The sequence below is a fragment of the Rana temporaria genome, chromosome 7 (genome assembly GCF_905171775.1).
Source record: "Rana temporaria chromosome 7, aRanTem1.1, whole genome shotgun sequence".
NCBI lineage: Eukaryota > Metazoa > Chordata > Amphibia > Anura > Ranidae > Rana > Rana temporaria.
Window position 1 is genome coordinate 88409131 of NC_053495.1, and position 26161 is coordinate 88435291.

The window sequence follows — 26161 nt, forward strand, 5'->3', positions numbered from 1 at the left end:
GCGGTAAGCTCGGGATACCCGAGGAAGTTATATAGTTATCCATTCCCACCCTGTCCTGTGGATTTGTTTGTAAGTTGTATAGGGAACTATAGTATTCTCCGAAACTCCCTGCAATTTCCCTAGGTAGCACCATTTTCTCTCCACCTGTCCCCTGAATCATTGGAATGTAGGTCTTAATTTGTTGTTCCTTCAGTAAACTTGCCAGCTGTTTTTCACTTTTATTCCCAAATTCATAGTTCTGTCTTTTACCATTTTGTATTGCCCTTTTAGCCCTGTATAAAAGTATTTCTGAGATCTGTCTACGAGCTGCCCGTAAATCCCGTTCTAACTCTGGAGTGGGGTACTGTTTATGTCTTGTTTCCAGATCTACAATTTCTGTCATTAAAGTTGTTACCTTTAATTCCCTTTCCCTCTTGATCCTTGCCCCATGCTTCATCAGGACCCCCCTTATTACCGCCTTGTGGGCCTCCCAAACCACTCCCAGATTACAATACAAGGTCTCATTGGTCTCAAAATACCACTTTATTTCCCTCTGTATCTCCTCTAAAATAGGCTCCACCTGCAGTAAACTTTCATTCAATCTCCATGGTTCAGGCCCCAGGGACCGAAAATCTGCTAACGCATACCTCAAAGAAATTGGGGCGTGATCCGTCCACGTAATCTCCCCTATTCCAACCTCTTTTACCGAATGTAACTGGTTATGTGGAATAAAATGGTAATCTATACGTGAATAGCTCTTATGTGGAATAGAATAATAGGAGTAGTCTCGCTCCCCGGGGTGCATCAATCTCCATACATCTATTAATCTCGCCTGTTGAAGCATATGTTGAATTCGTTTCCTAGTGCCCCCCGTAACTGAGGATCCACCCGTTGATGTATCTACCTTTGGGTCTAATGGCATATTCAGGTCTCCTCCCATCAACAACTGACCTTCCTGAAAACCATCCAGATCATTCAAGAACTTTTTCAAGAAGCCATCTTGTTGTATATTGGGGGAATAAAAGGTGGCCAAGGTAGTTACCATGCCTGCTATAGTCCCTTTCAACACTAAATACTGCCCCCCTGGATCCACCAATGATTCCTTGAATACCCACGGGGTGTTTCTTGAGATCAAAATAGAAACTCCTCCCCTTTTGGCCTCTGGATTCGTCGCATGATACACCCATGGAAATGATCCACTTGCCAGATAGAACGGCCCTCCTGTTTTAAAATGGGTCTCTTGTATCAGAGCAATATTACTTCCCCTTTTTTTCAGGTCTTGTACCAAAATCTTCCCTTTTTCGGGTATATTTAAACCCTTAACATTTATTGATATCACTGCCACGGTACCCATCTCCTAGTCAGTAAGGTGCCCACGGAAACGGATCAAGTCACAACCTGGGGGTCCACGGGGGGGGGGACGAGACGGGCGAGGAGAAGAAAGGAGAAAGAAAGAGAAGAAAAAAAAAAAAAAAAACCCCACCCCTACCCTACCCTACTCTATTTGATATCAACGAACGGCGGGGAGGAGATCGTAGGCCCTCCTCCTCTTCCTCCGGAGATATCTATAAGCCACTGCTTTTACACTCGCTATACCCTATGAGTATTGACCTAGTAGGGGGACTTCACCCGCGCATTTCCCGGTAAGGGAGCTCCCCTCGCGCCCCCCCCGCGGCTCCTTCCAACCACTGAAGAAAATACTAGTTAACTAATCTCCCCGAGGGATCAAATCTTGCAAAAAAAATGGAAGCGACCCTGGAGGAAGGGGGGAAAAAAAAAAAGGGGGAAGAAGGAAAAAAAAAAAAAAAAAAAAAAAAAAGAGAACAAACATCTTCCTTCTCTTCCCTTCCCCCTAAAAAAAAAAAAAAAAAAAACGAAGGAGGGATGGCCCACGGCCCTTCCTCCCCCCTGGCACCTAAAGTATTCGCAAATCAGTCTTTGCCCTGCAATATCTCTCAAGTAACCCCCCCCCCCCAACCCCCTCCCCCCAAAAAGATTATTAAACCCCGCCCCCCTCCCCCCCTTGGCTCCTTCCGTCCTGAGGCTTGCTACCCCCTCCCGCTCAAACCTTGCATTTTCCTATCAACTTCCTATCACCTTCAACTGACACACTTAAAATCTGTCGTTAGCAGGTATCCAAACCACTCATTACCATACTCCCTACCTAGCTAGGTTACTAGTGTGATCAGGGGTCAATCAGGTTGATGCAGGACATTGTTAATATTCTGCAGGGTTTGATGAAGGAACCGGCCCCGGTGAATTATGTGATGGACAGAATGCACAGAGCCCTGGGTCCCAAATCGAAAGATATCAACCGCCCTAGGGATATTATATGTCGATTACATTACTTTTCACAAAGGGAGGCAATTTTACGGAGGGCATGGGAGGTGGGGACTATTGACTTTCACGGGGCAACCGGATTTATCCAATGCTACTCTCCTCCGAAGAGGGCTACTCCGCCCAGTACTTGACCGGGTAAAGGCCTGGGGGGGGGGGTCGTACAGATGATTTCCCATATCAGTCCTTATTAAGAAGGGACAGTCCTCATTGTGGTTGCGCTCAAGAGATGACCTTACAGGCCTATTTGCGTTTTTGGAAACGGAACCATTTGAGGTACCTGACTGGGTACAGTTGAACCCTAGAACAACAGACTTTAAAAGGAATTAGACTCAGATTTTTTTTTTTTTTTTAGGAAGTGTTTGTTCCTGGGGGACGCTCTTCTTCTTTTTGGGAAACCTTTTTTGGGGGGGGGGGGGAGGAGCGGACGGGGGAATAACAGTGGACTATCGGCAACGGAAGGATAACGTTTAAAGATAAACAGGGACAAACATGAGTATGGTTTAGTGCCTGAAGGAAGGGACTGGAGAATATGCGTAACCTTGCTATGTTTATATATATGATGCCTAGCATGAGATTGGTTTAGACATGTTTGATTTTTGGGGGGGGTGGGGGGGCTCCTCTATAGGGGCAGCTTTTTTGGGTTTGATCGATGTGGGTGATAGGGGGGGGGTGGAATTTTTTTTTACGGGACTAGAGGGCCCCTCCATGGCTTTCTTTTTTTGAGGGTATAGAGATATGTCAGAAGAGTGTTATGCTACGCCACCCCCGTTAATTTTTTTTTTAGGATTAATAGATCAGGTAGTGGGTCTCTCCACGAAGTGGGTGGTCTCTCCCTGGTTTTTCCTTTTTTTTTTTTAGAGACTTCTGGTATGGTCCTGGTCCTAGGGGGGAGGGGAAGAGGGTGAGATAAGGGGTTAACATACGGGTTTTTTTTTTTTTGTGTTGTAGTTTTTTTCCTTTTTTTGAGGGGGGGGGGGGGGTGGGTATGACGGGTATTATGGGTATCATGGAAGACACAAAATAGAAGAAGGGATATTTAGCACAATACACAATATACATAGGGGGGAGGGAGAGAGAGGGTTTAGAGATGGATAGGATTCCCTCCCCTTTTCTTCTTTTTTTTTTTTTTTTTCCCCAGTTTAGCCTGTTAAACTGGTTATTAATGTATAAGGGGAATTTTAGAGCACAAGGAGAGCACAAGGAGAACACAATCATCTTGGGGTCACATTAAAGTGGGGAGTTGCCAGGGGGGGGGGGGCTGGGTCCAGGACGATGATGGAGGAGGGAGGAGGGCGGGACCAGGGAGGGAAGGGAAGATTGGGGAAATATATTGTATATTGTATAGACAGATTTGAATCCCCCCTTCATAACATCTACAAATTATTTTCATTTACAGCCAGGAGGTGGAGTTTCTTTTCATGGGTTTACCAGTCTTTACTTAGCTGTTCTGATGAAAAATCCTGTTACAAAACTAAATACAGTAGTTTAAGATAAAATGTACACAGGGTGGATTCTGCAGTAGAAGAATCCTGCTAGGAGACCAGGAGCTGTCAGTAAGAGCTTGCTCTCCACGCTGTGTGCAAACTATATATTCTGGAGCACATATATGTGGTGCCTTAAAAGAAAGTCCACTTCCGCAACACTGCCGTAAAGGCATTATACCTACAAAAAAAGAAGGAAGGTTTACCCTTAGTGGGGAAGCTGTGCTTTGTTTAACTGCAACTAATGTAAAAAATAAAAAAATACATATTAAATATTTAACTGGTGTGTTTCATACATAGACTATGCACAGTTCTAAAGAATAAAAAAGATTTAATATTTTTGTACTCAAAATTCTTTATTTGAAGTTCACTGAAGAACTGATGGTTCAGAAACATTTGGGTTATACTGCCACCTGCAGAAGGATTTTGACACTGGCCAGTCTGGTTTTGTTTTTAGGTATTTTCTTGTTTATATAATAATAAAAAAAAAGAAAAAACACTCAGTGGTGATCAAGTAAATACCAGGCAAAAGAAAGCTCTATACTTGTAAAAAAAATTATATAAAATGTAATTTGCGTACAGTGTTGCATGACCGAGGAATTTCCCTGGTCACGAAGGGTCGCTCTGTTGAGCACGAGAATAACTACGCCAGGCCTCGCAAACAAACTAATGCTGCAGAAACCGGGTAAGTTAGTGCAATACTTACCTTCGTTTAACCCCTTAACGCCCGCCGAACGACTATTTACGTCCGCACAATGGCACGGACAGGCAGAAGGGCGTATATATACACGTCCTTGCCTTCTAGCGCGTGGGGGGTCCGATCGCGACCCCCTCCGCTGCGTGCGGCGGATCCCCTCGGGGAGCGATCCGGGATGACGGCGCGGCTATTCGTTTATAGCCGCTCCCCGGAGCTGAAGCACGGGGAGAGCCGTATGTAAACACGGCTTCACTGTGGCGGCGTATCGATCGAGTGATCCCTTATATAAGGGAGACTCGATCGATGACGTCAATCCTACAGCCACACCCCCCTACAGTTGTAAACACACACAAAGTGAACACCAACTCCTACAGCGCGCCCTGTGTTTAACTCCCAAACTGCAACTGTCATTTTCACAATAAAGAATGCAATTTTTAATGCATTTTTTGCTGTGAAAATGACAATGGTCCCAAAAATGTGTCAAAATTGTTCGAAGTGTGCGCCATAATGTCGCAGTCAAAAAAAAAAAATTACCGCCAATAGTAGTAAAAAAAAAAAAATTAATAAAAATACAATAAAACTATCCCCTATTTTGTAAACGCTATAAATTTTGCGCAAACCAAATCGATAAACGCTTATTGCGATTTTTTTGCCAAAAAATAGGTAGAAGAATACGTATCGGCCTAAACTGAGGAAAGAAAAACATTTTATATATGTTTTTGGGGGATATTCATTATAGCAAAAAGTAAAAAATATTGCATTTTTTTCAAAATTGCCGCTCTATTTTTGTTTATACCGCAGAAAATAAAAACCGCAGAGGTGATCAAATACCACCAAAAGAAATCTCTATTTGTGGGGAAAAAAGGACGCCAATTTTGTTTGGGAGCCACGTCGCACGACCGCGCAATTGTCTGTTAAAGCGACGCAGTGCCGAATCGCAAAACCTGGCCTGGGCATTTAGCTGCAAAATGGTCCGGGGCTTAAGTGGTTAAATAAATTTGTCATAATGGTTTTACACCATGTGCTTCCTTTTATCAATTCCCTACGAATGGCACAACAGACAGCATTTAAATTTTATTTTCACCACCGAGTTGTATTTTCACAGATACACTTTATAACACTTTATAACTGCAGCAGTCAAATTAGTTTCACTTGTTTAGATTTATCACTTAAACACTAAAACAACACCCTTGGCGCTGAACCATTTACTTTTTTCTTTCCACTGGCATATGGTCAGTTGTAGTCCTGATAATCCTCCGAATTTTATTACATCTTTAGAGGCAACCCTCATTTTAACCTTTAACCACTTAACCACCAGCCGCCGTCATATAACGGCGGCAAGGTGGTTGCTTAACTGGGGGTCGCCGTTATTTAACGGCGCCCACCAGAAGCAGTAATGCGCGCCGCCTCGGGCGCGCACACTGAAAATTCTGTGCGCGCCGGGTCTATGAGACCCGGCGCTACACAGATCTCGGTAATTGACCGACAACCGCGGTCTTTTACCATGTGATCGCGCCGTCCAATGACGGCGCGATCACAGGTAAACAAACCGGCGTCATTTGATGACGCCGGTTCCTCTCTCCTCTCGCTGTACCGATCGATACAGTGTGAGAGGGGGGAGCGCGGGGTGTCAGCAGCGCTGTGGATGGATCTGTGACTATTGCAGTCACAGATCCATCCATCCCTGCATTAACCCCTGCAATACTCTGGCTTCCCTGTGCAATACTCTGCATTAACCCCTGCAATACTCTGGCTTCCCTGTGCAATACTCTGCATTAACCCCTGCAATACTCTGGCTTCCCTGTGCAATACTCTGCATTAACCCCTGCAATACTCTTCCTTCCCTGTGCAATACTCTGCATTAACCCCTGCAATACTCTGCCTTCCCTGTGCAATACTCTGCATTAACCTCTGCAATACCCCCCGCGCCATACTCTGCAAAAACCCCGCGCCATACTCTGCAAAAACCCCGCGCCATACTCTGCAAAAACCCCGCGCCATACTCTGCAAAAACCCCGCGCCATACTCTGCAAAAACCCCGCGCCATACTCTGCAATGCCCCCGCGCCATACTCTGCAATGCCCCCGCGCAATACTCTGCAATGCCCCCGCGCAATACTCTGCAATGCCCCCGCGCAATACTCTGCAGTACCCCCTGCCAGTACTCTGCAATACCCCCGCACCATACTCTGCAATACCCCCCGCGCAATACTCTGCAATACCCCCCGCGCAATACCCCCCGCGCAATACTCTGCAATACCCCCCACACAATACTTTGCAATACCCCCGCACCAATACTCTGCAATACCTCCCGCACAATACTCTGCAATACCCCCGCACCATACTCTGCAATACCCTCCGCACCATACTCTGCAATACCCTCCACACAATACTCTGCAATACCCCCCACACAATACTCTGCAATACCCCCCACACAATACTCTGCAATACCCCCAGGGATATCTAAATGATGCCTGCAGCTACAGGCATCATTCAGATATCATTTTTTTCAGCCGGCGATTCTCTACACCATAAGAACGATCATGGCGGCTGTTCCGCCTCTTGATCGTTCTTACGGGAGGCAAAAGTGGACGTCCCCACTCCCTTCGCCCTCCGGTGCTTCTTCTGACTCACCGCTGCGATCGAAGCCAGGATCATTTTTTTTTTTTTGTTTTTTTTCAGGCTTCCCAGCCTAGAGGTGAGATGTGGGGTCTTATTGACCCCACATCTCACTGTAAAGAGGACCTGTCATGCTATATTCCTATTACAAGGGATGTTTCCATTCCTTGTAATTGGAATAAAAATGATCAAAACATTTATTTTTGGGGAAAAACGTGTCAAACTAAAATAAATAAAGTAAAATGAACAATAAAAATAAAAAATAAATATTTAAAGCGCCCCTGTTCCCGCGTGCTCGTATACAGAAGCGAATGTGTACGTAAGTCCCGCCCACATATGAAAACGGTGTTCAAACCACACATGTGGGGTATCGCTGCGAACGTTAGAGCGAGAGCAATCATTTTGGCCCCAGACCTCCTCTGTAACTAAAAACATGTAACCAGTAAAAACATTTAAAACGTCGCCTATGGGGATTTTTAAGTAGCGAAGTTTGGCGCCATTCCACAAGCGTGTGCAATATTGAAGGGTGACATGTTGGGTATCTATTTACTCGGCGTAACTTCATCTTTCATATTATGCAAAAACATTGGGCTAACTTTAATGTTTTTTTTTTTAAAAAGCACAAAACTGTTTTATTTCCCAAAAAAATGCGTTCGAAAAATTGCTGTGCAAATACCATGCGCGATAAAAAGTTGCAACGACCGCCATTGTATTCTCTAGGGTCTTTGCTAAAAAAGCATATATAATGTTTTGGGGTTCTATGTAATTTTCTAGCAAATAAATGATGATTTTTACATGTAGGAGAGAAATGTCAGAACTGGTCTGGGTGCTCCAGAACGCCTGAAGGTGCTCCCTGCATGTTGGGCCTCTGTATGTGGCCACGCTGTGTAAAAGTCTCACACATGTGGTATCGCCATACTCGGGAGGAATAGCAGAATGTGTTTTGGGGTGTATTTTGTGGTATGAATATGCTGTGTGCGAGAAATAACCTGCTAATATGAAACTTTTGTGGAAAAAAAAAAAAAAAAAAAAAAAAAAACCTTGATTTTGCAAAGAATTGTGGGAAAAAATTACAACTTCAAAAAACTCACCATGCCTCTTTCTAAATACCTTGGAATGTCTTCTTTCCAAAAAGGGGTCATTTAGGGGGTATTTGTACTTTTCTGGCATGTTAGGGTCTCAAGAAATGAGAAAGGCCGTCAGTACTTCAGATGTGATCAAATTGATAAATTTTCAGTAATTGGTACCATAGCTTGTAGACCCTATAACTTTCACCCAGACTAAATAATAACCCAATTTTTTTTTTTTTTTAACCAAAGATATGTAGCAGTATACATTTTAGGCCAAATTTATGAAGAAAAATTCATTTTTTGCAACATTTTATAATAGAAATGAAAAAAAATTCATTTTTTTACAAAATTTTCGTTCTTTTTTCATTATTAGCGGAAAAAATAAAAACCGCAGAGGTGATCAAATACCACCAAAAGAAAGCTCTATTTGTGGGAAAAAAAGGACAAAAATTTCATTTGGTTACAGTGTTGTATGACTGAGTTATTGTCATTCAAAATGTGAGAGCACCGAAAGCTGAAAATTGGTCTGGTTATTAAGGGTGTTTAAGTGCCCAGTTGTCAAGTGGTTAAAATGTACAGAACTTGAACAGTCTATAGACAAAATGGCTAGATTATAGAAAAACAGCATACAATATTTTGTTTCTTAAAGTTTGCTTACCAGGCTCATAACCCACGTTGAGATACCAAACATGCTGTTGACTAGGCAGTGGACAAGGGATTAGGAAAGCACAAACCAGAACCATTATCATAGAGATGACAACGGTCAGAATGAAGACTGTAGTCCGCACATAAGACACCAATGAGGATGTTGCCTTAAGCTGTGGTTCCAGTCCACCCGTAGCAGCTAACCCCTCTTGTTTATGATCGATTTTTCGTTGTTGAACTCGCTTTGAAATTCTTTCAACATCAGAATCAAGTTCATTTGTTGTATGTTGGGTGCCCTTTCCATTCTGAAGTCCGTTATGCTGGATGTTAATGACAAGGTCGTCCTCGCTCTCATCACTGTCTGCCTGTGTAAGAGGGTCATACTCCCGGGGGTCATGGGACTTTTTTCCTATAGGAAGAAAAAAAAAACTGTTGTAACAAACTATACAACATATACATTTTACAAAATCATTTAACACATCGTGTCACTTTTATAAATGGCCCCCTACTGTTTATTGGTGTCTGTACGACTCAGGCCTCGTACATGCGATAGGATAGCCACAGGACAACGGTTTACCGATGAAGCCGACTGATGGTCCGTCATGCGTACACACCATCAGTTAAAAAAACGATCGTGTCAGAACGCGGTGACGTAAAACACAACGACGTGCTGAAAAAATTGCAATGGCTGGCAAAAAATATAAAGTAAATTAGGGTCAGCATATGTTGTGGGATATTATCTATTGGCATGTTCAACGGAGGAATCCGGGGATCCTTAATATTAACCATTTTGACGGAATATATAAAAAAGTGAACACCTCCCCAAAATCGTCTAATTTTACAGCAAGCCCACCAGACATGAAGGGGTGTTCCCACCTGTCTACAACCTCAAAAGCATGACAATGAAGTACCTGGAAAATTTTTGGAGATGTTCTCTGATATTTAGTACCAATATAGACCTTGAAGGAAATTTGAATATTTTTAATGGATATGTTTTATAACAGAATTTTTTTTTTGTATATATATATATATATATATATATATATATATATATATATATATATATATATATATATATATATATATATATATATATATATATATATATATATATATATATATATATATATATATATATATATATATATATATATATTTTATAGTGCCTTGCGAAAGTATTCGGCCCCCTTGAATTTTTGCGACCTTTTGCCACATTTCAGGCTTCAAACATAAAGATATGGTGGCAGAATCATGGTTTGGGCCTGCTTTTCTTCAGCAGGGACAGGGAAGATGGTTAAAATTGATGGGAAGATGGATGGAGCCAAATACAGGACCATTCTGGAAGAAAACCTGATGGAGTCTGCAAAAGACCTGAGACTGGGACGGAGATTTGTCTTCCAACAAGACAATGATCCAAAACATAAAGCAAAATCTACAATAGAATGGTTCACAAATAAACATATCCAGGTGTTAGAATGGCCAAGTCAAAATCCAGACCTGAATCCAATCGAGAATCTGTGGAAAGAACTGAAAACTGCTGTTCACAAACGCTCTCCATCCAACCTCACTGAGCTTGAGCGGTTTTGCAAGGAGGAATGGGCAAAAATTTCAGTCTCTCGATGTGCAAAACTGATAAGAGACATACCCCAAGCGACATACAGCTGTAATCGCAGCAAAAGGTGTCGCTAAAAAGTAGGGTTGTCCCGATACCACTTTTTTAGGACCGAGTACAAGTACCGATACTTTTTTTCAAGTAGTCGCCGATACCGAATACCGATACTTTTTTTAAATGTGTCCCCAAATGCAGCCATGTCCCCCCACATATTGCAGCCATGTCCCCCCACAGATGCAGCCATGTCTCCCCCCCATCCAGCCATGTCTCCCCCCCATCCAGCCATGTCTCCCCCCCATCCAGCCATGTATCCCCCCATCCATTCATGTATCCCCCCATCCATTCATGTCTCCCCCCATCCAGCCATGTCTCCCCCCATCCAGCCATGTATCCCCCCATGCAGTCATGTATCCCCCCATGCAGCCATGTATCCCCCCCATGCAGCCATGTCTCCCCCCCATCCAGCCATGTCTCCCCCCCATGCAGCCATCGTATCCCCCCATGCAGCCATCGTCTCCCCCCATCCAGCCATCGTCTCCCCCCATCCAGCCATCTTCTCCCCCCATGCAGCCATTGTCTCCCCCCATCCAGCCATGTCTCCCCCCATGCAGCCATCGTCTCCTCCCATCCAGCCATGTATCCCCCCATGCAGCCATTGTCTCCCCCCATCCAGCCATGTCTCCCCCCCATGCATATATATATTTTTTACATTAATCATTATGCGTGTGAGATTGTCACCAGTGAAGGCCGATTAGATTACTAATGTAAGACTTTGTACAATGCAGCGCAATATATGAAATGCAATCCCAGCATTGGAAATCTGCAGATCCATCGTAGGCTCACAAGACAGCTCTGAGTAACCTAATGGGACATAACACACAGCAACATACTGTACGTAGGCAGCAGAAACAATCAGCGCGACGTCATGCGCGCTGTCTGACAAAGATGCACAATTTACTTAGCATCAAGTTGGGATTCCAAATCTACATCACTTTGTAGGTTCCAAGACAGACAAGACAGCCCATCAGCATCATTACCCCACAAGACCCAGAGGCAAGTCTAAGTCCCCCCATGCAACCATGTTCCACTTACCTGCATCCCCACTGCCGCCGACTGTGTAATACGCCGGGAACGTTACAGCTTTGAATCACTGTAATGATTGGCCCCGCGCTGCGTATAGACACTCCCCCTTGCTCGGGATTGGACAGTTCACCCGAGCAAGGGGGAGTGTCTATGCGCAAATCATTACAGCGATTCAAAGCTGTAATGTTCCCGCCCGTAGTACACAGTCGGCGGCAGCGGGGATGCGTCGTAACGGCGGCGGATTGCGGTGGTCGGCGGCGGCGGTCGGCGGCGGCGGGGGGGGAGAGGCAAGTATTCTATTTGTGTATCGGGGCGGGGTATCGGCGTCTGAGTACCGCCGAAAAAACTCGTAATCGGTCCCGATACCGATACTAGTATCGGTATCGGGACAACCCTACTAAAAAGTATTAACTTAAGGGTGCTGAATAATTTTGCACGCCCAATTTTTGAGTTTTGGGCAAAAAAAGAAAACACAGAATGCACATAACCGCCTCTAAAACGTATGTATGTTAATGCACTTGTAATGAACAAAACAAATATTCTGCCAACAGAATGCATATTAATGCAGTTTTAGCCATGTTTTTTTTTTTTTTTTTTTTTTTTTTGGGGGGGGGGGGCATTTAGAGGAGCTGAGCAAACACTAAGGGGCAGATCCTCAGATCGAGTAGATACGCCGGCGTACTTTCAAATTACCCGCGTCGTATCTTTGGTTTAAATCCTCAAACCAAAATACGACGGCATCTGGGTTAGATCCGACAGGTGTACGTCCTCGTACACCTTCGGATTTAAAATGCAATACTTCAGCGTCCGCTGGGTGGCGTTCACGTCGTTTTCCGCGTCGGGTATGCAAATTAGCTATTTCCAACGATCCACGAACATACGCTTGCCCGTCGCATTCTCTTACGTCGTCTCTAGTCGGCTTTTTCCGGCGTATAGTTAAAGCTGCTGTTTTGCGGCGTATAGTTAGACTTGCCATGTTAAGTATGGCCGTCGTTCCCGCGTCGAAATTTGAATTTTTTTTTTTTTTTGCGCAAGTCGTCCGTGAATCGGGATGGACGTAATTCACGTCTAAGTTTAAAAAAAAAATGACGTTGTTGCGACGGTGGGAAATTTAGAAACGGAGCATGCGCAGTTCATTCGGCGCATGGACGCGCTTCATTTAAATGAAACACGCCCCCTAATCGCCGATTTGAATTCCGCCGCCAGAGATACACTACGCCGCCGCAACTTACGGCGCAAATTCTTTGGGAATTCGAACCGGCAAAAAGTAAGTTACAGCGGCGTAGCGTATCTCCGATACGCTGCGCCCATCTATTTCTATGTGAACCTGCCCCTAAGTGTGCATGAGGCCTAAAGTAGTTACAGCAACAGTTTTTTTTTTCCTTTCCAGATAAGGGTTTTACATAAATGAATAAAAGCTGACCATTGTAAGTACGACTGTCAGTCATAAATGGTGTGTCTCTAACTGCTACTTTGACAGTACAGTTTGGTCTGTTAGGGCTTATTTAGATGGTGATTAATCCCATGCTCTGTGCAGTCCCACAGGCAGATGTGTGTGCACCCTCCTCAAAGCCATGTGCAGGCAGCCCATAGAAGCGGAAGCACATGCAGCAGCTGCATGAACACAATCACATGTCAAAGTCAGACATGCTGGCACAGTGTCTGCTTAATCACCTGTCTGTAGAACCTGTCTGTTCTATCTCGATGGGTCCCCCATCTGATAGAGCGAGCGGCGTGGATAAGCATCGGGAGCGAGAGGCATGTTAACTGCGCATGCTCCAACTACAGCTAATGGAACAGATGTTCATTCTCAGAGATTCTCGTGATCTCCGATTGCGCATACGCAGTCCAGGCCGGGCACTATCTGATAGGGGACCCATATTGATAGGACACCGGAACAGAGGTTGCATGTTCTCCCTTTGCATGCGTGGGCTTCCTCTTAGTACTCCAATTTTCTCCCACACTCCAAAGACCTGCTGGTAGGTTAAAGAGGAAGTAAACCCTGATGGGTTTTACTTCCTTTTTTGTTCCCTGCAAAGTAAAAGCATAATGTGCTAGTATGCATCGCATACCAGCACATTATGAGACAATTACCTGCAAATAAAGCCTGCGCTGTCCCCGCTGGAGGCCGCATCCATCTTCGTCCCTTTTCCTTCCGGCTCTGTGACTGGCCAGAGTCGCATTACGTCATAGCACTCGCTAGTGAACTAGGGGTGCAACGGATCAAAAAACTCACGGATCGGATCGATCCTCGGATCAGGAGTCACGGATCGGATCATTTTCGGATCAGCAAAAAAAAAAAAAAAAAAGGGTCCGTTTTTTCATTGGTCCAAAAAAAAAAAATTTATATATATATATATATATATATATATATATATATATATATATATATATATATATATATATATATAATAAAATAATATATATTTTTTTTTTTGGACCAATTAAAAAAAGGAACCTTTTTTTTTTTTTGCTGATCCGAAAAAAGAGCACAATAGCAATTCACAGGGGTGGATTAAAGAGGAAGCAGGTGAGGCTGTTTGGGACTTAAAGTACAATCTTGATGTTTTTACAGCAAATATATATATATATATATATATATATATATATATATATATATATATTTGCTGTAAAAACATCAAGATTGTACTTTAAGTCCCAAACAGCCTCACCTGCTTCCTCTTTAATCCACCCCTGTGAATTGCTATTGTGCTCTTTTTTCCCCCTTTCCCCCCCCCCCCCTCTCACACCAGTGCTTCACTGCTAACATTCCTATTCAACTTGCTAGAGCCCAGTGCACAGCGTGACACGCCTCCCCGGGGAGGCGGGGAGGCGTGTCACGCTGGGCTCTGGCAAGCAGACTGGCCGCCGCTCCGGAGCTAGGCCGAAGCCGGGGACTTTCCTAGGCCTAGGCTCCGGAGCACTCCGCGGATCGCGGGGTGTGCCGATCCGAACGGGGTGGCCCGTTCGGATCACGGATCGGTGACGATCCGTTACACCCCTAGAAACAAGCGAGTGCTAATGAGAGCATTGGCGCAGTACAAAGTATATATCTCCTAAATGGCGCACGTTTAGGAGATATTGTCTGTACCTATTGCGACAGGAAGTCAGGTAAATCTCTGGGTGTTGTCACAGACGGGAGATACATTTCTGCCTTGTTTAGACACTACACCAATTATTATCAGGTGTCGGCTTCAGAAGTGGCCAGAAAGGTTTAAGGGCGTTGGAAAACTTCAGCTGTTCAGAATGAGGCAATTAAGGCCTCTATAAGTAATCCAGAGGATTACTACTGATTGCTGCATCCTGAGGCTTTTGAGTGAAGGAGAGCAGTGAGCAGAAATACTTCTGAAGAGGTGAGGTGCTGTTGATTTTTCTGTGTGAAAACAAAATCAAAAGACTATTGTTTTTCTGCTGTATGAGCAGCAGTGTCTGCACAGCAGTAGGCTGTGCCAGACTCCCTAGATAGGTTCCTGTGTGGTGAAGGTAGATGCCCCAAGTGGCCAGGGTTTATTTTATGTTTGATTTTGTTTATGCTGTTTGGATGCTTGCACTTGTTTCCAGCAAGATGGAAGAATAAACCAAATTCATTGTTTTCAACTGTCTTCGGCTGTTTCTCTGTATCGTTCAGTGTGTAGTAAACCCATCCAGGGGGTCACACCCCCCCCCGCTACCGAGCTAACCCCTTACACATGGTGGAGTGCTGCGGGCAGTTAAAGTAAACCCAAAATGGAGGAGATACTGAAACAGCTGGCTATAGCAAATGCAAATCAACAGCAGACGAATGCAGGTTTGCAGCAGAGCATTGCAGCTCAACAGGCTCACGCAGCGCAACAACAACAGGCTCACGCAGCGCAACAACAACAGGCTCACGCAGCGCAACAACAACAGGCTCACGCAGCGCAACAACAACAGGCTCACGCAGCGCAACAACAACAGGCTCACGCAGCGCAACAACAACAGGCTCACGCAGCGCAACAACAACAGGCTCACGCAGCGCAACAACAACAGGCTCACCAAGAGAGCATGGCAGGCTTGAAACAGAGACCCCAGCAGCAAATGGAGGCCATCGTGACACAGCTTCAGAGACAGCAGACCGAGGCTGGGAGTCAGGCCAGTAACATACCGACTTTTCGGGTAAGACACTTATTGCCAAAGATGACTGCAGATGAGGACCCGGAGATGTTTCTGACCACGTTTGAGAGAGCAGTGGAAAGAGAGTTGGCCTAAAGAACAGTGGGCTGGACTAGTGTCCCCCCTATTATCTGGAGAAGCCCAAAAGGCATATTTTGATTTGGAGCTGGCAGACGCGAAAAACTATGATCGGTTAAAAGAAGAAATATTGGCATGTTTTGGTGTAACCCTGGATGTCCGTGCTCAGCGGGTCCACAATTGGAGTTATCAGCTGAGGAAGCCACCTTGGTCGCAGATGTATGACCTCATCCATTTGGCTAAGAAATGGTTGCAGCCAGAAACTCTGTCCGGACCAAAAATTTTGGAGCGAGTAGTCATGGACAAATTTCTTAGGTCTCTTCCTAACACCCTGCAGAAATGGGTGAACCATGGTGGTCCTGAAACCGCAGACAAACTTGTAGACCTGGTCGAAGGGTACCTAACAGAGAATTTGTCCTCTTCCACCAGAGACGCACAGACTTTTCACCCCAAGACCAGACCCTCCCCACCTATAGGCAAGACTGCATCAAGGGATAGGGGTGGAGAGAAGGACCAAGGAGCAACTAGAGGAATTATCGGACTACTGCTAATGTTTGGCAAGAGCGGCCTGATAAACCCATCCCACAGGAGAGGACCAGAAGGTTGATTTGTTACCGTTGCCGGGAAGAGGGACATGTAGCAGCGGTTTGCCCAGCGGGTGATGAACCCATGCAGTGTGACTTTCTGACAGAGAGACGACAGTCCCTTTTTGCAACCACATGCACTGCAGTAAAGGGAAATGAAAAACCTTTATATAGAATGTGCTTAGATGGTAAAGATGTTGTAGTATTGTTGGATTCAGGTAGCCTGGTCACCTTAGTGAAAAGTGATCTAGTGGTGGGAAAAACCTTACATCCTAGGAAAATGGCTGTAGTTTGTGTACATGGGGACACTCGAGAATATCCGGTGACTACGGTTTCCTTTGAAACCTCCCTTGGTAACTTGTGTCACCAGGTGGGTTTATTAGTTCCCAAACTGCCACATGACGCCATTGTGGGAAGGGATTTCCCAAAATTCTGGGAACTCTTGGACTGCCCAGATTCCCCAGTAGGTGGTTCTTCTGAGTCTGAAACATCTACTCCAGAAACCTCTGAGGATTCTCCTGAGTTTCCATTCTCAGTCTTAGCAGGGGAAACACCAGTCCCTAGGGAGGAGCCGGCTACCTCAGAAGAGGAACAGCGGCCGATAGGGTTTGATGACCTTGAGGTGCACAGAGAAAATTTTATCACTGAGAAATTGAGGGACCCCACATTGCTAAGAGCCCGGGAGAATGTAGTGAAGATAGATGGGGAGTTAGTTAACCCTGACGAGAGGGTTGCCCTCCCTTACTTAATTATTGAAAAGGACCAGTTATATTGCGTGTCACAGAGGATAGAGGACACCATTGAGCAACTGGTAGTGCCTAAACCGTACCGCAAGATGGTTTTGGAACTGGCCCATGGGCACATTCTTGGGGGACATTTGGGAGTAGAAAAACCCAGGAGAGGATCACCCAGAAGTTTTATTGGCCTGGGAACACTAGGGAACTGCTCTTCCTGTCCAGTGTGTCAGATTACTGCACCCATGCCACATTTCCGCAGTCTGTTGGTACCCCTGCCCATTATCGAGGTCCCTTGAGAGAATCGCCATGGACTTGGTTGGCCCCTCATTGAAGTCCACTAGAGGGCACCAGCACATCTTGGTAATAATGGACTATGCCACCCGTTACCCAGAAGCGATTCCTCTCCGAAACACCTCTGCTAAAACCATTGCCAGAGTGTTATTTCAGGTTTTCAGCTGTGTGGGTCTTCCTAAGGAAGTCCTAACTGACCAGGGCACCCCCCGTTTATGTCTAGGGTGACCAAAGAACTTTGTAAACTCCTGAAAGCGACATAATTACGTACATCAGTATATCATCCTCAAACAGATGGGTTAGTGGAAAGGTTTAAAACAAATGTTGAGGAAAGTGGTGGATAAAGACGGAAAGAATTGGGATTATCTGCTCCCTTATCTGATGTTTGCCATAAGAGAGGTTCCCCAATCGTCCACAGGGTTCTCTCCGTTTGAGCTACTGTATGGGAGGCACCCCCGGGGCCTACTGGACATTGCCAGGGAAACATGGGAGAGTGAGAGTTCCCCTCATCGAAGTGTGATTGAACATGTGGCCCAAATGCAAGACAGAATTGCCCAAGTGATGCCGATTGTGAAAGAACACTTAGCCCAAGCCCAATTGGCTCAACAAAGGATTTACAATCGTGGGGCCCAGGTCCGTTCCTTTGCACCTGGTGATAGGTAAATTCCTAGCCAAATGGCAGGGTCCCTATGAAGTGTTGGAGAAAATGGGGGTGGTGAATTATAAAATTAGCCAACCGGGAAGACGAAAACCGGAGCAGCTCTATCACGTGTACTTGCTGAAACCATGGAAGGATAGAGAGCCCTTGGTCGCTAAGACTACCTGATTTTCTGCTCCATTTAACCTGACTATCCCTGAAGTTGGGATAGCGGAGACTCTATCCAAAACTCAGCAACAGGAGGTTAAAGAATTTGTGAAGTTTTCAGACCTGCCAGGTTGGGTCTCCGGAGTTGAACATGACATTATCACCACACCAGGGGATAAGGTCAAGTTGAAGCCTTATAGAATTCCAGAAGCCCGGCGAGAGGCAATTCACCAGGAAGTAAAAAAAATGCTTGAACTGGGGGTGATAGAAGAGTCAAATAGTGATTTGTCCAGTCCCATTGTCTTAGTGCCCAAACCAGATGGAAGTTGGCGGTTTTGTAATGACTTTCGCCGCCTGAATAAAATCACCAAGTTTGACACCTATCCTATGCCCCGCATAGATGAACTAATTGATCGCCTAGGCACTGCCCGGTACATGACGACGTTAGACCTGACCAAGGGTTGTTGGCAAATTCCTCTCTCGGAGTCGGCCAGGGAAAAAAACAGCATTTGTAACTCCAGACGGATCTTTCAATATCGGAGGATGCCTTTTGGGTTACAGAATGCTCCTGCCACATTTCAACGCACCATGGATAAGACCCTTCAGCCTCATCGAGCCTATGCTGCTGCATACCTTGATGTTGTCATCCACAGTGAGGATTGGGACTCACACTTACCAAAAGTTCAGGCTGTGTTGGATTCCATCTGGAAAGCCGGGTTTACAGCCAAGCCAAAAAAAAAAAAAACGTACCCTTGGGCTAGAAGAGGCGAAGTATCTGGGGATTACCATTGGAAGAGGTCTAATCAAGCCCCAAATAAACAAAGTTGAGGCTATTCAGCATTGGTCACTGTGACGGTATCGGTATGATATCCCCGTCAACGTTCCCTTCTTCCCATAACGAAAATCACCCCAATATTCCACGAGGAGGGATATCCCTGGAATCGCCCAGAAAGCCACACATGCCAAGCTTAATGCTGGAACAAGACACTTTAATGACACAAAAACTCAGCTTATATGTGGTTACAACCTGTTAGGAACGCCCCCCCTCACACAGTGGGGTTTCCCATACAGATTATAGGAGACAAGTCGGAGCCGACCATGCAGACACGTTTCTTTAGATAAAGACATCAGTGGAGTTAATTAATACACTGAAGCAATCAGAATAATTAACATACTACTTCTCTAATCATTTAGCCTGATGATACAATACACATCTTTTAAGGGTAAACACAGATCTTCTTCACACAACACAATAGATCAATTAACGTTTAGAATAGTGAGGGGACATTAGCACGTCAATAACCTGTCAGAGGAACGAATCACACATGAAATTCCTTTCTACCTCTACCCATATGGCTAGCAGGGAGCAGTAAACTGAGACATATAGGCAAATGTATCACAGTCACGTCCCACCAACAAGAAACAGGTTCGTGCATTTTTGGGGATTGCAGGCTATTATCGCCGCTTTAGCCCCCATTTTGCCTCACAGGCTGCTCCCCTGACCAATTTGACCAAAGGGAAGAAGTCTGTAATGACCAAATGGACTCCCGAAGCAGAAACAGCTTTTCAGGCTTTAAAAAACAGGCCTTATGTAGTCAGCCAGTTTTAAATTCGCCTGATTTTTCACGGGACTTTGTGGTTCAGACAGATGCATCAAATGTGGAATTAGGAGCTGTACTGTCCCAGATTATCAAGGGGGAGGAACACCCTGTTATGTACCTCAGCTGAAAGTTGAAGGCCCATGAGGAGAATTATGCCACCATTGAGAAAGAGTGTTTGGCGGTGAAATGGGCTTTGGATTCTCTCCGGTACTACCTCGTGGGTAGACAGTTTGAACTGGTGACGGGTCATGCCCCATTGAAGTGGATGGCACAGAACAAAGAGACCAATAGGAGAATAAATAGGTGGTTCCTGGCCCTCCAGGAATTTAGTTTTGTGGTAACGCATCGCCCCGGTGCTAAAATGGGGAATGCAGATGGGTTGTCCCGAGTGCATGCCTGCCTGGCAACCTGTGTCCCAACCCTAGGGTTGAAACGAGAGGGGGGGTTATGTGACAGGAAGTCAGGTAAATCTGTGGGTGTTGTCACAGACGGGAGATACATTTCTGCCTTGTTTAGACAATACACCAATTATTATCAGGTGTCGGCTACAGAAGTGGCCAGAAAGGTTTAAGGGCGTTGGAAAACTTTAGCTGTTCAGAATGAGGCAATTAAGGCCTCTATAAGTAATCCAGAGGATTACTACTGATTGCTGCATCCTGAGGCTTTTGAGTGAAGGAGAGCAGTGAGCAGAAATACTTCTGTAGAGGTGAGGTGCTGTTGATTTTTCTGTGTGAAAACAAAAATCAAAAGACTATTGTTTTTCTGCTGTATGACCAGCAGTGTCTGCTCAGCAGTAGGCTGTGCCAGACTCCATAGATAGGTTCCTGTGTGGTGAAGGTAGATGCCCCAAGTGGCCAGGGTTTATTTTATGTTTGATTTTGTTTATGCTGTTTGGATGCTTGCACTTGTTTCCAGCAAGATGGAAGAATAAACCAAATTCTTTGTTTTCAACCGTCTTCGGCTGTTTCTCTGTATCGTTTAGCGTGTAGTGAACCCATCCAGGGGGTCACACACCCCCGCTACTGAGATAACCCCTTACACTATAGGTAAGACAATAACAAGGCTTACCTGTAGGTACAACTTGAAATGAAGGTTTACAACCTCTTTAAATGGCTCTAGTATATGTATGCGAATTAGGGACCTTACATTGTAAACTCATTGAAGGCAGGGACTGATGTGAATAGATAAAATGATGGTGCTATACAAGTACCTGTAATAAATACATGCACCTCTTATAACTATGCACAATAAATCTAGTACAGGGGTCCCCTGCTGCTACAAGATTATTATTTATTTTTTTAGCCAGTCCACAGGGATGATGTGCACAGCACCTGCTTCTCAATCCCTCCTTCTTCCATTCTCCAATCTACCACCCTCCTATTCCCCCCTACCCTTCAACACAGGTTCCCCATAAAAACCCAGACCCAATGCGCTGTGTTGTTGCTTGCTAGAACAGCAAGTGTCCTACTCCTACCAACCAATGACATGCCTGCCCCAGCATGCAGGAAGGTGACATGTCTCTGGCCAGGCCTTCATCTTCCGGCTGAAATAAAGGAGGTAGGCGGAGATAGGTAAACCAATGCAGGAGTGAATCCGACAAGGACACCGATGCGAGAGGGGACTTTTACTGGGGCTTTGTTCTACTAAAGTTCAAATTCTTGTTTGGAATCATATTATGCCAATTACAAAAAAAAAAAAAAAAGTCAATTGCATTTATTCATTTATGAAAAAGACTTTTTCAGTCTGAACATTGATAAAATATACGTTACCCTTGTACCGAAAAGTTTGGAGTCCCCTGATCTGTTACATTACATGGCAGACACGTCTATCAGCTACTATCACTATTTAGAAGAGCCTAAAAAACATTTGGTGGGCTGAAGTTACATTCAGTTTACAAAAAGTTTGTAGAGAGGCCTATAAAACATAATGCTAAGCTGCGGCTGTAAGGCTATCTGTACATCTGTGAACCTGAACACCAACTGTGCACATCAAAAACATACTTCAGCCTGTCCAGAGAATACATAAGAGGAAAAATCTGCTCCAAACATTTGACCATCGTAAATCACCCGCTGTAACCGATGGATTATGCTTTTACACTTGCTACTAATATATCATATTAAGATCTGGAGAATCAGAAATTTTAATTTCCCGGTCTAGATTATAGAAGACATAGTTCCCTTTATCCTAACCAAAAACACAAGTACACTTTTTTAGGGTTCCTGTTTTTTTATGACCCTATCATTTAACAGATTTAGTCACTGGGCAGATGTTGGTAATGCAGACAGGGATACGATTAGGCTGCAAGGGCGATAAAAAGTGGTTGCGCCAGCCCCAATCGCTCCCCTTTAAGCTGCAAAGACAGTGGAGGCGGGTGTAGCAATGATCAACCGATACAACAAAGCCGGGGGTTCTGCCAGAAGAGCCAACTCATCAAAATCTCCAATTGCATAACTTCCGGTGACTGTCCAGCAGCAGTAATTTCAGATTTCGACAAGTTGGCTATTTTCACAGAACACCGGCAACGTATACACTGCGGTACACGACGAGTTGGCTGTTTTCACAGAACACCGGCAACGTATACACTACGGCAGTGGTCATTAACCCTGTCATCAGGGCCCACTTAGACCCTTTCATACTGAGGAGTTTTTCAGGCGGTACAGCGCTAAAAATAGCGCTGCTATACCGCCTGAAAAACTCCTTCACTGCATACTCAATGTGAAAGCCCGAGGGCTTTCACACTGAGGCGATGCGCTGGCGGGAGACAAAAAAAATCTTCTGTCAGCAGCATCTTTGGAGCGGTGAGTATACCGCTCCATCCCATTTAAAACAATGGGAACCGCGGCAATACCGCCAGCAATGCGCCTCTGCAGAGGCGCATTGCGGGCAGTATTAACCCTTTATCGGCCACTAGCGGGGGTTAATACAGCCCTGCTAGCGGCCGAATCCCAGTCTGAAAGGGGCCTAACAGACCAGGATTTATGTATTACCTTGGGGAGATGCAGACTAGAATACTGCAATCACTGAGCAGCAAATATCACCTGTGATGTATTTCAGTTATCTTGCAAACCTGGCCTGTTAGTGGGCCCTGAGGACAGGGTTGATGACCACTGCACTATGGTACACAACAAACATGGAAAAGTGGAAATGGATGGACAGCCGCACTCCAAAGGAACTTGAAGTAGTCTTTATTAATAAAAACTGGACATGCAAATCCAAATATACAGTCACAGAAGGGGACAGCCGATGCGTTTTGCACACAGTTAGTGCTTAGTCATGACTAAGCACTAACTGTGTGCGAATCGCGTCAGCTGTCCCCTTATGTGACTGTATATTTGGATTTGCATGTCCAGTTTTTATTAATAAAGACCAGTTCTTCACGTTCCTTTGGAGTGTGGCTGTCCATCCATTTCCACTTTTCCATGTTTGCCTAGTGCATTGCCAGCACCTTGGATTCCTGGGAGGTTCCTTGATTTGTCTGCTAAAGATCCACCTGGAGCAGTGACTTCACCTTTTCACGGTACACAACAAGTTGCCTGTTTTGACACAACACTGGCTTAGGAGTAAAAAAGTTGTCACCACCTTGCTACTAATATATCATATGGTTACCAGTGGAGTGGACTAACAATGTCCACTCATTATATCGTGTACCGTAGTGTATACGCTGCTGGTGTTCTGTGAAAACAGCCAAGTCGTCCAAATATGCAATTACTGCGACTGGACAGTCACCAGAAGTTACGTTATTTGAGATTTTGACAGAACACTGGCTACTCAGTTTTATCCCTTGTAAAATTAACTACTATATCAGCATACAGCATACACAGACCAGCAAATGTAGCATGATGCTATGAGTAGGACTTCGGCTTAAACGCGTTAGCATGTTATTGCTGAATCCTGTCTTGTAGTTAATCATTGCAATGGATGATATTGAGTAGCCGGTTTTATTGTATTGGTCCCCTGGTATCTTTTTTTTGTCTTGCAGTCGAGGGAAGTGTACAGGTGCAGTCGCAATGCTTTGAAATGCAGCTCAACAAAAATGACCCCCACTGTTTCCTACAACTGAATGTGGGTTCTTTGAACCTGCATGCAACATATGTATTTGTAGCGTGCCGGTGCAGGGTTTAAGGAGTTAAAACTGGTGATCAGGAGGTGATCTATCGTCACCACCTGTCAAATGCCCTCTGAAGAGTGATCTGTGTTGGTAACGCAAGTATATACAAGGACCTACTCAAATACAAGTGACCAAACCTTCAAGCAAACCCAACATGCACAACCATAAGGCCTGGTTCACACCTATGCACTTTTTTGTGCGTTTTCAGCTTTGCAGAAACACACCACAGTCCATTTAACATGGTTTCCTATGGGTCATGTTCACATCTGTGCATTTTAATCGACAGGGCCAGGAACTTTTTTCTGGTTCCATAGACTTCAATGGATCAAAAACGTGTATTGAAAAAACGCACCTGGAATATGCAAACTGCAAACTGCACCCTGCATGTGTGTGAACCAGGCCTAACTCAATATCTATCATGATACAATCTGCTTATGTGATCGTTTGAATGTTAAAGTGTCACTAAACCCACATCATAAAAAAACATCAATAAATGCTGCATTACATGCTGTTCATTAGCGGTCGATCGATATGAATTTTTCTCTGGCCGATATTTAACGCCAATTTTTTTTTTTTTTTGCCAGGTGGCAGCCGATAGTGTATCTGTGAAACTGAATGCTCTCTCTCTCTGAAACTAAATGCTCTCTCTCTCTCCAGCCAATGATTGGGCTGTTTAAGAAAGGGGCGGGCACATACACATTGGCAGGTGTTGGATAGCTGGGTCCCACCCACCCCCAACATTCAACCTCAATTGTGACAGTTTCTCTCTCTCTCTCCCACCCTACATTTTTACACACCGCAACGCTGCTCTGCCAACAGTGTGGAGAAGGGAGGAGGATTCTTCACACTCTACTGGCAGAGGTGCGGTGACTGTGGTCCGTGTTATATTGGCCTAATATGGATAATAATCGGTCGATGCCGATTTCTCCAAAATGGCCAAATATCGGGCAGGGCGATATATCGGTCGACCTCTACTGTTCATACTGACTTAGTCAGTAAGATCCGCATTCTGCAAAAAACCTGGTTGATCTCGTTCTCTATTTCCCACTTCTGTTTATGTCCCAAATGCAGTTGGTGATTTTGCAGAGCAGTGTTGCCAGCTCTGCACATGCTCAGTTTTTAGTGAGTTTCTGGGCTAAGCATTTCCTCCCTATTACATATGAGCAGTCCACGTGACTATAGAGTCACACATGTGGGCGTATACACAGTGGTAAATGACAACCCAATCCTCCTCCATGCCAACTAAACACAATGGGGGAGGGATATTACATGTAAATGGATGGAGGCTTCACGTTCCTCTTGTTCTAAGACACAGGCTATAGGAGCGTGACACAGCCTATGACCAGCAGAAATCTGTCCACACAATGTTATTGCCAAAAAATAATAAAGATTGGATTTCAAATATAGATTTGCAGGACAATGTAAAACAGTTTATTGATATTAATTCATTTGACTCTGTATTCCAAAGGCCGTTTTGTTTCATTTTTTAACATGTGAGCAGCAGTAGAGGACTAGCAGCACCTCCTGCTTATGTTTCCCTTCAGACAAGATGGGAAAGATCTGGGTCACGTGACAGCTGTATATCAATCAGGAAAAAGATAGAGATATATATTTATTTTTTATTAAAAAAAAATTACAGTACCATCATCCATATACAGAAATAGAAGGGACAATGTAAATTAAACAGTGTGTGTTTAGTATCACTTTAAGGGTCCATTCCCAATTTAGTGTTTCTTTGCAGTAATTAGGACTTCCCAGTCACAATGGACCTGTCCAAGAATATTTTCAGGTCACCTTCACATCCATCAAGGCATGTGCACCGCTTAGCCATTGTTTGAAATTGTGCTAGTTTACATTCATGTGTGATAAGCAGACATGCATTATATCACAAGTTAAAGAAAAACTATAGGCAAAAACTCCCCTCCCCCCCCATTTTGGAAAGAGTAAGGGAGAGTTATAACTCCTGTCAGTTTTTTTTTTTGCCATCTGTGTCCCATTGGGGAGACAAATTTTTATGTCCTGTCCCATAGCCAAAACAGGAAGTGAGAGGAAATTCAAGATTCAGGTCCTCATGTTGTAAAGTGCTGCGCAAACTGTTGGCGCTATATAAACCTTGTATAATACTAATTATGATGGGGGGGGGAGAGAGAGAGAGGAGTCCAGGATGATGGGTGGGGGGGGAGGGATAAAGTCCTTAGAATACAGTTAACCCCTTCCTCGCCCCCTAGTGTTAACTCCTTCCATGCCAGTCACATTTATACATTAATCAATGCATTTTTATAGCACGGATCTCTGTATAAA

The 26161-nt window shown here is 44.6% G+C and overlaps 1 protein-coding gene across 1 annotated transcript in view; it reads right to left on the reverse strand.

The window, feature by feature from the left end:
- Positions 1-26161, reverse strand: part of FAM234B (family with sequence similarity 234 member B) — a 167061-nt gene that overhangs the window by 129751 nt on the left and 11149 nt on the right. The window contains exon 3 of the mRNA XM_040359623.1: positions 8844-9239. Within this exon, the coding sequence (XP_040215557.1) occupies positions 8844-9239 (396 nt within the window). The remainder of the gene's footprint in view (positions 1-8843; positions 9240-26161) is intronic.